Here is a 15,218-nt window from a genome sequence, read left to right on the forward strand (position 1 = left end):
GATTCAATGGCTTGCTGTACGTGCAATTGCAATGAAGGGGTATCAGTGGAGAACCCAGCTTAAGATGTAGTTCCATTAAGAGGAGCAACAGCCATTGCAGTAGTTGCAGAGGCAACAGGCTGGATGATTCACTGATCTGGTCCTGTAACATTTGCCAACATGATCCGGCTATAATGGTACTGCAAATGGCTGAAAGCAAGGAGAAACTACAACAGTTTTTTTTCCAAAGAGCATGCAGCTCTACTTTATTGTTAAATGATGATTGGGTAAGGTATTCCAAAGATAAATTAGCCTCCCAGTTGGATCTCCAGTCAGAGACTACTTAGCAGTATGTCATCATCAGGAACAACAAGACCATCATAATATGGGTCAGAGCGCAGAATGTTGGGATCCCTCAATCAAGTAAGTAGGCTCAAGAATTTAAGAAGGGAATGTATTAGTTAAGTGATTTGGAATTAATGAAGTGTAGTGGCAGAAAGAACTGGGCTTCTGGTGCGGTGAGTACAAAATGGAAACGGCGGTAGTGTGAGAATAAGTTTAAAAATTGATAATAAAATACGATATTAAAAGCCTGAATGTACATACTGATGTTCCACAATAACATTTATTTAATAGTTCATTACGAACCAGCTTTTGGCTTCCTAGGGCATCATCAGATAACTCAATACAAAACATATAGTCCACACAACTAGAGTGAGATTTCATAGCTGTACAAAGATAGTTTTTCAGAGATATGTGACTTTTATGACTATATGTCGATCCAAAGGCACAAACACAATGTAATATCCAAGAAGTTCTAAACAAATAAATCTTACACTGGTCCATGCACAACACTGCCCTTAGCCTAGCGATCATTTATATACCTAACACAAGAATGGGCATACTGTAGCTATTCAGTACAGTACCAAATTTTAAACATTACACACCTTCTCCAGCCTGGGCAAATTGAGCAAATTGGCTGGTTCTTCTGCATTAGGCATGGTCTATGATGGACCTTAGAAACCTTATAAAAAAAATTATTTCTTCATGGACGGTTCCTCAGAAAAGCCTGACAAACGGCTTTTAGGTGCCAAAAGTAACAATAGTGGGGATAGCCACTTCTATAATTTCTATTTCTGACAAATAATCAAAATTTTTACCGTATGTTCTTACAGAACGTCGAAACTTTTTCAATATCATAATCTGTTACCTAAGATACAGAGGTTCAAAGTTACCATACTTACACAAATAATATACGGTCTGAGGCATAAATTTGGATTTAACTGACATAGTTAACACATGGGAAGATTTCCGTAGTCATTGCAATTTTTCTGAAGTTGTCACACTGTTGTTTTTGGTCACCATTTTTTCATCAGTAAAACTTTACGAGGCTCTGTCTCTGTAAAATGGGCACTTCATGACAGTTCAAGCTGTCTTGCCCAGAAATTATTCAATGGTGCCACCCGGCAGCTAAGCGCCTTACAAATAGCTATTTTGTCACATGAAATTCTTTGTACTTGTAAATCAAACTCCGCATCTTCTTGTATATTGTAGGGGTAACCTAAAAATGTTTTCATTTTCATGTAAAGTAGTGTAAAGTGAACTTGCATTTTACAGGAGACTATTCTGCGTTAACATTATATTGTGCACATTTATCTGTTATTTGTATGTGTGATTATTATGAAAAGGATAGTTGCCACTCACCATACAGCGGAGATGCTGAGTCGCACAGAGGCACAACAAAAAGACTGTCAGAAAGTGAGCTTTGTAACATTCCATCCTGAATTTTCCATTATACGTGTCAAAGTATATAAAGAAACTGTCAAACTTATCCATAGAATCCGTTTTATATAAGCAGCACACTGTGCTGCAACAGGGAAAAGAAGGGAACCAGCTGAAAAATGCTCCTGACAGAGGACAAAAAAGATGAATATGCTCCTGTTTGGACTCTGCCTCAGTCCTCCTCCCACTCTCCTCACCAGAAATTTTGGCATGCAAGCATATTCACACTTATGTGCTAAAAGAGAGTAGCAGAGTGAACTGACGGTGGAAGAGTGTGTTGACAGTGTCATTGGGAGAGAAAAGATAATGCTGATGGGAGAGACGAAGTGACAATGAAAGAGAAAGAGGAGGGGGGGGGGGGGGGTTATGAAGACAAGTGTGTGCAAAGAACACAATGGTGGTTGAAGAGAAAGAGAAAGAGAAAGAGAGAGAGAGAGAGAGAGATGCAATGGGACAGAAAACAAATGGGACAAAGACAATGGCAGTGGGGCAGAGGGAAAGTGAAACTGGCAGCAAAGGAGGGTGTGGTAAGGAAAAGCAAGAGAAAGGGATGAAGAGAGTGATAGTATGAGACAATGACAGGAGAAAGAGACAATGTGAGAAAAACAAGACATACATAGTGAGAGGGAGATGCCGAGTAGCAAGGTTTTACTGTAAAGCGACTGCTTAAAAGGATTTAGAATATTCTGTGTTAAAAGAGTGTGAATATATTCCCATGGCAAAATTTTTGGTGAGGAAGGCAGAATGAGAATTGAGGCAGCTGGTTCCCCCCCCCCCCCTTTTTTTTAAGGAGTCTTTTAAAAAGGGGCATATTTGCCATTTCTGTGCTCCGACAGGAGCTTTTTTCAGTTGATTACAGTACAGATTGAAGTATAAGGATGTAGAAGCCAAATATGTTGTAAAAGTGAGTAATAGAACAGACTACTATGTTATATGGACAAAACTGGTGAATTTTATGAACAGTAAAAAAAAAAAAAAAAAGAAAGGTGTGGGGGGGGGGGGGGGGCAGAGGTGAGAAAGGAGTCTATGTAACGTGGGTGTTGAAAAGATAGGACTCATATTGAGAGATATGAAATGGAGTGATCACACTGGCTCAGTAGTGGGTAAAGCAGGAGGTAGACTTCAGTTTATTGGTTAATACTGGGGAAGTGCAATCAGTTTACAAAGGAAATTGCTTAAAAATCAATCATGTGACCTATTCTAGAATACTGCTCAAATGTGTGGGTCCTGTACCAAATAGTACTAACAGAGGTATTGAACATATACAAAAAAGGGCAACACGAATGGTCATATGTTTGTCTGACCCGTGGGAGAGTGTCACAGAGATTCTGAAGAAACTGAATTGGCAGACTCTTGGAGACAGATGTCAACTATCTGAAGAAAACCTACTTACAAAGTTTCAAAAACCAGTTTTAAATGAGGACTCTAGGAATATACCACAACCCCTCACACATGGATTGTGAAGGCAGAATTAGATTAATTATGGCACACAAAGAGGCACTGAAACAATCATTCTTCCCACATTCCATACACGAATGGAATGCGAAGACATCCTAATAACTGATACAATAGAATGTATCCTCTGTCATTCACTTCACAGGGGTTTGCAAAGTACAGATGTAGATGCAGATCAAGAAATCATCTATTTAGTAATGGAGGGATGGGGTGCGGGGTGGTGTGTTGCAGGCGGTGAAAATTGTAATGGTGGGCCAAGGCCTGAATACTGGAACTAGGTTAAAATGAATGTATGATGCAGTAGTTATGCAAGATAAGACACTTGTAGAAAAAAAGATAGCATGGAAAGCTGCGTTAGTCCAGTCTTCAGGGGCAGTGGCCATGACAACAACAAAAACGACATGTACCCTCCACAACAAAGCATATGGTGGCTTCCAGAACACCAATGTAGAAACTGAAGAACTGCCAACCCAAACCATCATATTATAGATAATGCAACATTACAACAACCACATTTCAAAGATCTTGGTTATACTCACATAAATGGTTGAGCAACACAATAAAATAGAACATACTCGTGCTGACGGGATATGACTGATATGCAACCTTCTGCATGTTTCATACTAGTTAGCTCAGAGGAAAGGCATTGCACTAAAGTTCAGCAGTATTTTCAATCAGCTCTTTTGCCTATCCAGCTCTCAATGCGTCAACTACACACTGGCTACCTTTGCTCTTAATATTTGCATTCCACCCGAACCTTCTTAGTATCAACTGAATATAAATTTTCACTAACTACACAGTTAGCAGCCTAGTGACAACGGAATCCACTGACAAGTTACAGGAACCAGGAAGATAATATTTAGTGAAAATACAGGTTGCATTTATGAAATCTGCCATGAAGAAATTTCTACAATTTCCTTTTCTCAACTACCTAAGCTCATCTATGAAACAAGAAATGCAGTGGCAACCCACATAAATCAAGTGTTCTGCAACATCAACAAATCCACAGGTACAAATTTCAATAAAACTCTTCTGGATGTGCGACCCTGTCGTAATCTGATAACATGATTTTGACTACCACTGCAGATAGCCTATCCTGATGAAGGTATCCCACAATGGTAGCCAAAGCCAATAGGTCGGTAGTTTTATCACATCATAACATGAAATATATTGAAATGGACTCCAGCCCTGGAATTCTACACCGTTATATGAACATATAAATGTCTCTCTGCAATTATTACCAGCCATCATTCTATTGTCAGAACTAGACGCCAGTATCAACAAAATCAATCATTAAAATCATACAACTAGCTAGCTTTGACAAGAACAAACAACGGTAATGAGTTGCCTTACCAAAACGTTTTTTTCCGTCAGTCATAATTTCTCTGACAAGTTTGAGGCAGTCCATCACAACTTCTTCTCCTGTGTCAACTTCTTCATCTCTGAGCTGCATGGATATACTACATCCTGAGTTACTTGTTGGCTATATTACAATCTCTATCTTCCCTTTACTCTCCACAGCTCCATATAACAACATGGAAATTATTTCCTGATGCATTAATATATGTCCTATCACTCTCTCTCTATTCTTCTTCTTGTTAATGGGTTCCACGTGTTCTTCTTCTTGTAAATTCTGCAGACATCCTTCTATTACACCAGATCTCAAATGCTATGATTCTCTTCTTTCACAGTTTTCTCACAGTTGGTAATTCCCTTCCATACAATGTTGTGATCAAAATGTACATTCTCAGAAATTTCTTCCTTAAATTAAGGCAATATCATAGAACTAGTCTTGATCAGGAATGTTCTCTTTGCTTATGCTAGTCTTTTTATGTCGTCCTTGCTTTGATTATCATTTCTCATTTTGCTCCAAGATTACAGTATTCATTCACTTGGTATATTTTGTAGTTCCCGATTCTGATGTTAATTTTATTACTAATCTCATTTCTGCTACTCCTCATTACCTTCATCTTTCTTTCATTTACTCTCAATTCATATTCATTGCTCAGTACACTGTTCAATCCACTCAACAAGCCCTGCATTCTTCCCTGACTTTCACTGAGGATAGCAAAGACATCAACAAATCTAATAACCAATATTGTTTCACCATGAATTTTAATCTAAGTCATGAGCCTTTCTTTTATTTCCATCACAGCCTCTTCAATGTACAGACTGAATTGTTTTCAATCACAGCTCTATCTTCTTAGTCTTTCACACTTACTGTTCTTTCTAGGTTCTTATACATACTATGTACTGCCCATACATCTAGCACCATTTTACATTGCCAAACATTTTTTCTAGGGCTCAGTGGTAAAGTGTCGTATTAAAAATATATAAGTCTTTGGTTCAATTCCTGGTCAATCCTATCTGAAATTATCTTAAATCTTGTTTCCATTATTAAGTGTTAACTGTTCCTCTGATGCCTTTACCTTCCCTAAGGCCAAACTGCTCATGCCTAACAAATCCTCAGTTTTCTTTTCTATTCTTGCCAGCAAATTGGACACGTGAGTTGTTAGGCTTTGTGTGTGATAATACTTGAACTTCTCTACCCTTACTATCTTCAGGATTCTGTGGATGATATTCTTCTGAAATTCTCATGCCGTGACTGGTGTCTCTTAGATTCTACACACTAATTTAAATACTTTAGTTGGCATTTTAAAAATTCTGAAAGAATGCTATCTATACCATCTGCCTTATTTGACTACAAGTCTTTCAAAGGTCTTTGAAAGTCGGGCAGTAATAATATATCCCCTATGTCTGCCAAACCAACTTGTACTACTTCTTCCTCACAGCACCAGACAGTTCCTCACCCTAATGTACAGCGCAATTACACTGCACTCTTTCCATCAACCTGCTCTCTCTCCACTACACTTAACAATGGAATTCCTCCTGCACTCTTAACATTGAAACCCTTGCTTTTAATTTCACCAAAGGATGTTTTGACTTTTCTGTAGGCTGAATCTGCCCAATTTCTTCCCATTTTTCCTGTTGCAAAATCCATGATGGTCATGGGGGAAGTTTTTTGAAATTAGACCACTTAGAATGGAATGGCCCATGAGTTAATGTGTTAAATATTTGACGTTAAGCATGTAAACAAAAAACACTTAGAAAATATTTCAAAACATGTTTAAAGTTTCTTGGAAGTTGCTAAATGGTCCCATCTTCAAATACTGAGTGAAAATAGTCAGGGTAACTGGTGTGCCACGTATTACACTGCCTCATGACATTTGCAAAGCCTCTAATTGTTTGTCTTAATATGTTAAACCTTTACCAAAACGAGTATGTGAGATATTTAAAAGTAAATTTTTATTGGCCCTGATAGTTCTTAGATAGGCAACCTGCAACTTGGACAGTGCACCATGAACATTTAAGCAATAGTAATTTAGATATGGAGGGGTAGAAGGACACTGAGGGGTGATGCAAGAGGGCAGAGGGGAAGGGGGGAGGAAGAAGAGAGCAGAGAGAGAGAGAGAGAGAGAGAGAGAGAGAGAGAGAGGAAGGGAGGGAGGGGTGAGGAGCATGGGGCAAGAAGGTGGGTGGAGGACGTGGGATCAGTCAAGAGCAAGAAGCTGAACAGGAACATAGCAGGAGAGGCAGGCCAAAAGCGTAGAGGGAGGGGTGGCCACGAGTGTAGCGGGAGAGGTGGGCCAAGAGCATAGAGGGAGGGGCGGGCCAAGAGCGCAGATGGAGGGGTGGGGCTAGAGGGCAGAGGAAGAAGCGAGGGAATGGGGAGGGCAGAAGAAAAGTGAGTAGAGTTTTGAACATGATATTAGGAAAAGGATTAGATTGCTACTCACCGTAAAGATGACACATCAAGTATCTTTTTCATTACTGAAAGGTAGCAGTTTTGCAGACTGGCACAACGGAAGGACTGTTACACATTATAGCTTTTGGCCAAAGCATTTTTCTCAAAAAAAAAAAAAAAAAAAAAAAAAAAAAAAAAAAAATTAAATAAATAAATAAATAAATAAAAGTTGGGCGCACACACACACACACACACACACACACACACACACACAGAAGCAAGTACACCTGACACACACACGCACAGCATTCTCTGAAACTGAATCTCTTACTCTCCAGCATCCAGAAGAGCATTCCAACATTACCTCCACAAGTTTTCCCACTTGCTGACATTCAGCTGCTGCCCTGGGGCACCACTATCCAAATCCCTACAAAACTCCCTCCCAACACTCCAAATCCAAAGCCTAAACAATCCTGGAACACTGTTGTTATCCTTTCCACCAAATCCTCAACCCCACAGTAGTTTCAGTTTTATCCAAAGGCCTCACCTTCAGCCTACACACATATTTAACCAAGCTGAACATGTCAAATACCTACTACTCTTCTTCCAATCCCTGCTAAGGGAACAATTCTTTGCTACCAGTCCCTCCAACCAAAGTGAAACCACTGACCCCCTCCCCCCCCCCCAACACACACACACACACACACACACACACACACACACACACACACACACACACACACACCTAGTTACATCTAGGTTATCTCCCAGGAATTCCTTACCTCCAACTTGGCCGCACCATCCTTCCTCAGATCCCATCCTAAGAATACCAACCTTTCAGTAGAGGAAAGGACAGGCATAAAGTCTCAAAACAGATCCTGAGCTAATCATCTTCCCTGCAGACAAAGGCTCCACCACTGTCGTGATGAGTCGCAGTGACTACCAACTATCTGACTCGTCCACCTATAAACTTTGTCACACTGAACCCACCCCGGAAGTTCTACATAACCTCTAATCCCTGATTAAAGCCTTACACCCTTCTAGAACCTCTCCCCTGAATCCATTTCCCTCCTCACCCCTATGACACCCAACTTCTGTGTGTGCTCCCCAAAATTCACAAACCCAACAATCATGGACACCCCACTTTAGGTGGTTATTGTGCCCCCAATGAAAGATTTTCAGCCCTCATTGACCAACACCTCCAATCAATTGCCCGTAATTGAGCCCCCAATGTCTAAGATAGCAACCACTCCGTTCATCACCTCTCCACCAACCCCATCCCTTTACCTCCTGGTTCCCTACCGCTCACTGCTGATGCCATTTTCCTACGTACCAACATCCCTCATGCCCATGGTCTTGCCACAAATGAACACTACCTTTCCCAATGTTCTTCACATTAGAAACCCACCCCATTCCTCAAAAACCTTAATAAATTTATCCTAACACACAACTACTCTCCTCTGAAGGGAAGGTATACAAACAAATCTGTAGCACAGTCATGGTCACCTGCATGGCACACTCCTATGCCAACCTGTTTATGGACATCTAGAGGAAACCTTCCTAGCCTCCCAAGGCCCAAAACACCTGGTTTGTTCAGGTTCATTGATGATATCTTCATGATCTGGACTCAGGGCCAAGACACTCTATCCTCATTCCTTCACAACTTCAGACATCATTCCTCCCACCAGCATCACCTGGTCCTCCTCAGCCCAGCATTCCACTTTCCTAGAAGTTGACCTTCTCCACTTTGATGGTTCCATCCACATTATAACCACCAACAGTAACTACATTTGGACCGCTGCCATCCCTTCCACCCCTCTCATGCAGACTTGCCACCTGGGGATGGCATATCTGCGGTGACAAGAACTCCCTTTCCCAGTATGCTGAAGCTCTCATCAAGGTCTTCACAGACATGCACTCTCCCTTGGACCTGGTCATAAAAAAAATTTCCCACGCCATTTCCCCAAACATCACAATAATCCCATCAACCCCGAGAGCCAGCTACAAAAGAGTGTCCCTCTTCATCAACCAATACCACCTCCGACTGAAACAACTGAACCAAATCTTTCATCATTCCCTGAAATGAAGGACATCCTAACCAAGATCCTTCTCACCTATCCTGAAGTGGTGTTCTGTAGCAAACTCAACCTCCGCAACATTCTTGTCCATCCCTATGCCCTACCCAATCCCAACCCCTTGCCACAGGGATCATATCCCTGTGGAAGACCTAGGTGTAAGACCTGCCCAATGCACCCACCCAGCACTTACTACTACAGTCCTTTAACAGGCTTATCTTACCCCATCAGAGGCTGGGCCACCTGTGAAACCGGCCATGTTGTAAGCCAACTATGCTGCAAGCATTGCACAGCTGTTTATATTGGTATGACTACCAACCAGCTGTCCACAAGAATGAACAGCCAACACAAAACTGTGGCCAAGAGCAAAACAGACCACCCCATGGCACAACATGACACTGAAAATAATACACTTGATTTCAATGGCTGCTGCACAACCCCAGGTCAATGGATCCTCCCCTCTACCACCAGATTTCCTGAACTAAGCAGATGGGAGTTATCCTTAAAACACATTCTCCACTCGCAAAATCATCCCGGTCTCAGCCTACAGTAACCTACTTTCCCCCCCACCCTCCACGCGACAGTTTCCATCCCTTCATCCTATCACCTCTTCCCTTTTCACATTCTCTCACCCTCTTCATGAGCCATCCTCTGCCAATGTAGCTGCCTATCCTTTCCACTTCCCTGCTCCTCTCCTTTTCTGTTCGCCTCCTTTTCCACTCCCCATTTTTTCCCCGACATCCCACCTCCAGACACTGCACCTTGTAGTCTCTAGCCCCTGCACACTCCGCCAGACAGTACCATTATCCCCCCACCCATACCCTGTCATCCCTCCACCTTTCCTGCCCCACTCCAGATTTCTATTCCCACATAACAGATGCATTCTGGTTGGAGCTGTTTGGTCAGTGGCAAAAGTCATTTGCGTGTGAGATGTGCTTGCTTGTGTGAATGTGTGTGTGTGTTTTAACTGCTGAAGATGGCTTTGGCCAAATGCTATAATGTGTCAGTTTTTTCATTGTGCCTGTCTGCAACTCAATGCATCATTTTTACAGTGAGTAGTAATCTATCCTTTTCTAATACTGTTGATATTGCAACCTGGAGTTTCCATCATTAGATTTGAAAATAAAATTGAAAGTAGTTCTGCTAAACAAAAACGTTTTACTAAACATAGCAACATACTTTTCACTGATAAGACTCCAGCATTCCTGGACAAGTCACTATGGGTTTGATAAGAAATTTTATCTTTTCTATTTTAACATGAAATTAGTAAATTAAAATTTCTGATGACATCAACATTTTATTACCTATGCAACAGCATTCCTCATTTCTTCAGAACATGATGTCATCTACTGTGACTGGGGTACTTTCATTATCCCTCTCAATAACTCTCTAACTCTTTAACTCATTTTCTCCTGTTGTACCTGTTCCATTTTCATTGCTCTCTTCCATAATCATCCAACCGATTATTAGTGATATCTCTCTTGTTCAACACACTAAATATGTACTTGGAAGAAATGACACTAACTAGCAAAGGGAAATACTTGCTGTTACTAATAAGGTTTTATTCTGCTTTAACAGTATGTAACAAGTACAGAACATTTTTAATGAAAATAAAGTGACAATCGGAGACAGTTGTCCTAATTGGAAGGACCATCTGGGAAGAAAATGTTGCCAGGTATCCACGAGCTGTGTCTGTGTTCCATGTCAGGAACAAATATCAAAGTTATATACTGGATAGCTGTGTGGCATGCTCTATAGGTGTGATGATGGAAAAGGTTACCCAAGAAATTTTGCATGTACAAAGACTGCCACATTAGAATAGTGCTTAAGCTATTTGTACCATGCTGTAAGAGAAGATAAACCTGTTCGAATTCCAAAAGTTATATGCAAACATGAATTTGAGTCTGGACAGTATAACAAAAATCTCTTTTGTCCCCCATACCCGTTCTTTTTCATGTATGTCCAACTGCCGGCCACCAACAGAAAATCTTCTTTCTATATTTAAATCATCAAAATCTTCATGTGACTGGTTGATACGTGCATAACCTTCCATGTTATATGGTGCCAGTCCAAATTAATGAGATTCTGGAGTTTCTTGGTTACACTGGAAAAAAATGTAGTAGTTATACTACTCTGGAAATAGTAAATTAGAAGTATGTACAAATAATGTTCCACTTAGGGTATAATCTCTCTCTCTATTAAACACGCACGCACGCACGCACGCACACACACACACACACACACACACACACACACACTTATAACTATTACTAAACTTGTCACGTTGTAACAATCATATTCATTTATAAAAAGGGATGTACAACCAAACACACAGCATCTAAAACTTACCACTTTTGTGATGGGAGTAAAGTTCTGAGGCATCTTCTGCTCCTCCAATGTCTTCATGTAATTCCTCAACTCTGTATTTCACTCCATAAACAGAATTTATTCGTTCTTTGTAGCGCACAGTTCGTGTAGATTACATCCACAAATATAAAGAAAAGTTGTCAATTGTAATTCAATCTCGCGTATAAATTCTGATTCTTTTGATTGTCATCATGTTTAAATTTCACATGGTTTTATCAACTGACACAGACTCTACTGAGAGATCAGTGACTTCCATAAAGGCTGAACATATTTTTATTTAACAATGCAAAAGGCAACAAAATACAGCTCACAGTAATCAATATATTCACTAACACACAATTAACTGAATAACACATAATCAACATATTAAGTATCATGTAAAATAACAGCAGCACAGTAATAAACTGTAGAGAGAGAACACAAATTTGCAATGTGATTAGTCATGTCATTTAGCGTATACTACACAAGGAATAAACCATAGCAATGAATTCTATGCCATACTGTAGATGCTTTATGGGTTCATAACTATAACTCGGCAGTCATGAAGGTTCTCGAAGTTCATTGCAGGAAACAGTAAGTCAAGTGACAAAAACTACCATTTCAGTTTAACCATTTTACTTCAAATCAGTAGTATCTTGAAGTTACTGATAAATTTAGTTGGTGCTTTTTCTTCATTTGCTTGAAGATTTTCGGTAGCAAATTCATTAACGTCTTTTTGTAGCCTTTGTCTAAATACCTAGTGCAGGGTGTTCCAACACTGTCCAATAGAGCACTCGTACTCACTTAGCTTGTTCCAATGTATACTGTCATACATACGCTGAGACAAACTTCTTTTGCCGCAAGCAACCAATGACAGCATTTCAAGACTCAGACAATCTCTGTGGCATAAGGAGAGAGAAAAGGGATATACATAAAAGCTGTACTACATAGTGAAGAGTAAAGCTGAATAGTAAAGCTGCTCGCCCAACTACTGTCTAGTTCTGAATTATCAGTCGCTGCATTTCAATAAATGTCAGCAAAATCAGACAACATCAATTTGTTGCAGAACCTGACAGCTAAATCTGAGAGTGGCGGGTTTCTCCAAATCAAGGTAACCACAATACATCACTGAGATGATGGCACACAAAAAACGTTACATCAGTATGACCTCTTTGATAGTATGTTCCATGCAACAGACATCCAGCCTCTGGTGAAAATAGAAATATTGCTTCCAGAATGAGATTTTCACTCTGCTGCGGAGTGTGCGCTGATATGAAACTTCCTGGCAGAGTAAAACTGTGTGCCAGCCGAGACTCGAATTCGGGACCTTTGCCTTTCGCGGCAAGTGCTCTACCATTGAGCTACCCAAGCACGACTCATACCCCGTCCTCACAGCTTTACTTCTGCCAGTATCTCGTCTCCTACCTTCCAAACTTTACAGAAGCTCTAATGCGAACCTGGAGAACTAGCACTCGTGAAAGAAAGGATACTGCGGAGACATGGCTTAGCCACAGCTTGAGGGATGTTTCCAGAATGAGATTTTCACTCTGCAGTGGAGTGTTTTAATCTGCCAGGAAGTTTCAGAAATATTGCTGTTGCACACCTTGTCTACCCTATGCTCAACTGCCATACTAGAACCCACTCAGATGATATGCAGAGCTATTTCATTTGTGGCAATGAAAGGAGTCTTCACTCTCCAACAAAACAGTTATCCGAATTGCTCACATATGCATGAACATAACAGATATTTATGTATATGTGTGGATGGATATGTGTGTGTGTGTGCGCGAGTGTATACCCGTCCTTTTTTCCCCATAAGGTAAGTCTTTCCGCTCCCAGGACTGGAGTGACTCCTTGCCCTCTCCCTTGAAGCCCACATCCTTTCGTCTTTCCCTCTCCTTCCCTCTTTCCTGATGAGGCAACAGTTTGTTGCGAAAGCTTGAATTTTGTGTGTATGTTTGTGTTCGTTTGTGTGTCTGTCGACCTGCCAGCACTTTCAATTGGTAAGTCACATCATCTTTGTTTTTAGGTATATAACAGATAATTAAGGTAGACTAAGAGTAACCCCCCCTGAAAAAAAATAAATAAAAAAAGAAACCAAGGAACAATAGGTGAAATACACATGTAACTCAATGCAACAGCCTGTTTGTTTAGAAAAATAGCTATGAAATGAAGTAATAAACAAACAGACTGAATTACTGCAACACAAATTGCCGATAAAAATCACAGATAATAAAAGACAAACATGAAAATCTGATGCTAACCAAATGAAAGCAGCTAAAATTGAAAAAGATTATTTAGCACATCTGTATAAAAGAAGGGATAGCATCACAGAACAAAAGCAAACAAAAGAGAGGAAGAAACAAAGCTCCCAAAAATTACCTAACAGTCCAAAACAAAAACAAAATCTGGAGTAGCACTGTGTGTTCTAAAACAAAAAAAAAGCTGCAGGACCAAACGGACGAACAGTTGTTCACTGTCAAATCCATGAAGAGAAATGAGACAATCTTGCAGCAGATTTATTGTCACGACAATGAAAGTCATGACACAATATATACCTAAACCACCGAAAGTTGGATTATCATGGCACAAATGTAGACCTGCAATTAATATTCCTCCTGCAGAGAGAATTTATAGACAGTCTTCCATACTAACAAAATGAGTATTATAGCTCCTGATGAACCACATCACATGCCACACTCTAATATACACAGAGAAAAAAAAATAACCACAAGGAAAGAGAATTAATGTACGGTAATGAAATTTCAGGAATACATTTGTCTAGGTAACATTGTGCGAGGCTTCTCTCCTCCTTGAAACATTCTTCTTAATTATTTTGGAGGAATTCCGCCTTCCAGACTTTTCCTGTGAAGTGGCTAATATTACATAGTAACAGGCATTGGTAAGTTCACAAAGCCATTTCATTATCCCAAGTACAAATTGATTAACTTCTGATCGACAATAAGGACAGACTCTCTCTAAAATTCTGAGTCCAATTTCATTGTGTGTTACACATACATCTCCCTAGCTACTCAGTCTCACAATCACCGAACTTTACCCCGCACTCTTCTCCAGACTCTGAACCCCTGCCTGCTCTGACATTATGAGTAGCCGTCCTGCATCACCATAGTAGCTTCAATATAAATCACCACACCAATCTAAACACAACTTTACATAAATTCAGCCTTCCATGGTTCAACTCTCACTGTATACGTATTTCTATGAACACCACCACACACGATCTCACAATCTTACTTCTGCAGTATGGGGGCATACCACCAACTCCCACTGACCCCATGCGCATTTGCATCCTTAAAATTCAGAGGTTAATTCAATGGCAAGATATGCCATTACAAATGTGAAGTGCTGGTACATTAATAATCTGTGGTAATCGCCAGAATGTTGAATGCAAGCATGCAAATGTGCATGCACTGTGTTGTACAGGTGCCAGATGTCAGTTTGTGGGATGGAGTTCCATGTCTATTGCATTTAGCCTGTTAATATAGGGACAGTTAATGCTGTACGTGGATGACGATGGAGTTCTCGTCCAATGACAGCCTATTATGTGCTTGACTGAAGACAGATCTGGCGACTGAGCATGCCAAGGCCACATGTTGACACTCTGTAGAACATGATTGGTTGGTAGGTTTAAAAGAAGGGGGAAGGGACCAAATTACGAGGTCATCGGTCCTTTGCTCCAAAGGAAACAATGCCACAAGGGTGAGAATAAGACAATGATACTTACACCACAAAACAGAATGAAAGGAAAAACCACAACAAGGACTGAAGGGCAACGAATACTTAAATGGACAAAAGGGGGACAAGAAAACCACAAA

At 40.4% G+C, this 15,218-nt stretch overlaps 1 protein-coding gene across 4 annotated transcripts in view; it reads right to left on the reverse strand.

Annotated features, from left to right (window-relative positions):
- Window positions 1–15,218, reverse strand: part of LOC126162496 (uncharacterized protein CG7065-like) — a 73,663-nt gene that overhangs the window by 54,005 nt on the left and 4,440 nt on the right. Inside the window, exons 2-3 of one of the 4 annotated variants that reach the window (XM_049919042.1) lie at window positions 11,386–11,490; window positions 10,979–11,140 (exon numbers count right to left, since the gene is read on the reverse strand). The exons of 2 other annotated variants lie outside the window; for them this stretch is intronic. In XM_049919042.1, coding sequence (XP_049774999.1) covers window positions 10,979–11,089 — 111 coding nt within the window. In that variant the 5' untranslated portion in view covers window positions 11,090–11,140; window positions 11,386–11,490. The remainder of the gene's footprint in view (window positions 1–10,978; window positions 11,141–11,385; window positions 11,491–15,218) is intronic. One more of the 4 variants, XM_049919041.1, reaches the window with a different exon arrangement.

Source organism: Schistocerca cancellata, chromosome 2 (assembly GCF_023864275.1).
Source record: "Schistocerca cancellata isolate TAMUIC-IGC-003103 chromosome 2, iqSchCanc2.1, whole genome shotgun sequence".
NCBI classification, from domain to species: Eukaryota; Metazoa; Arthropoda; class Insecta; order Orthoptera; family Acrididae; genus Schistocerca; species Schistocerca cancellata.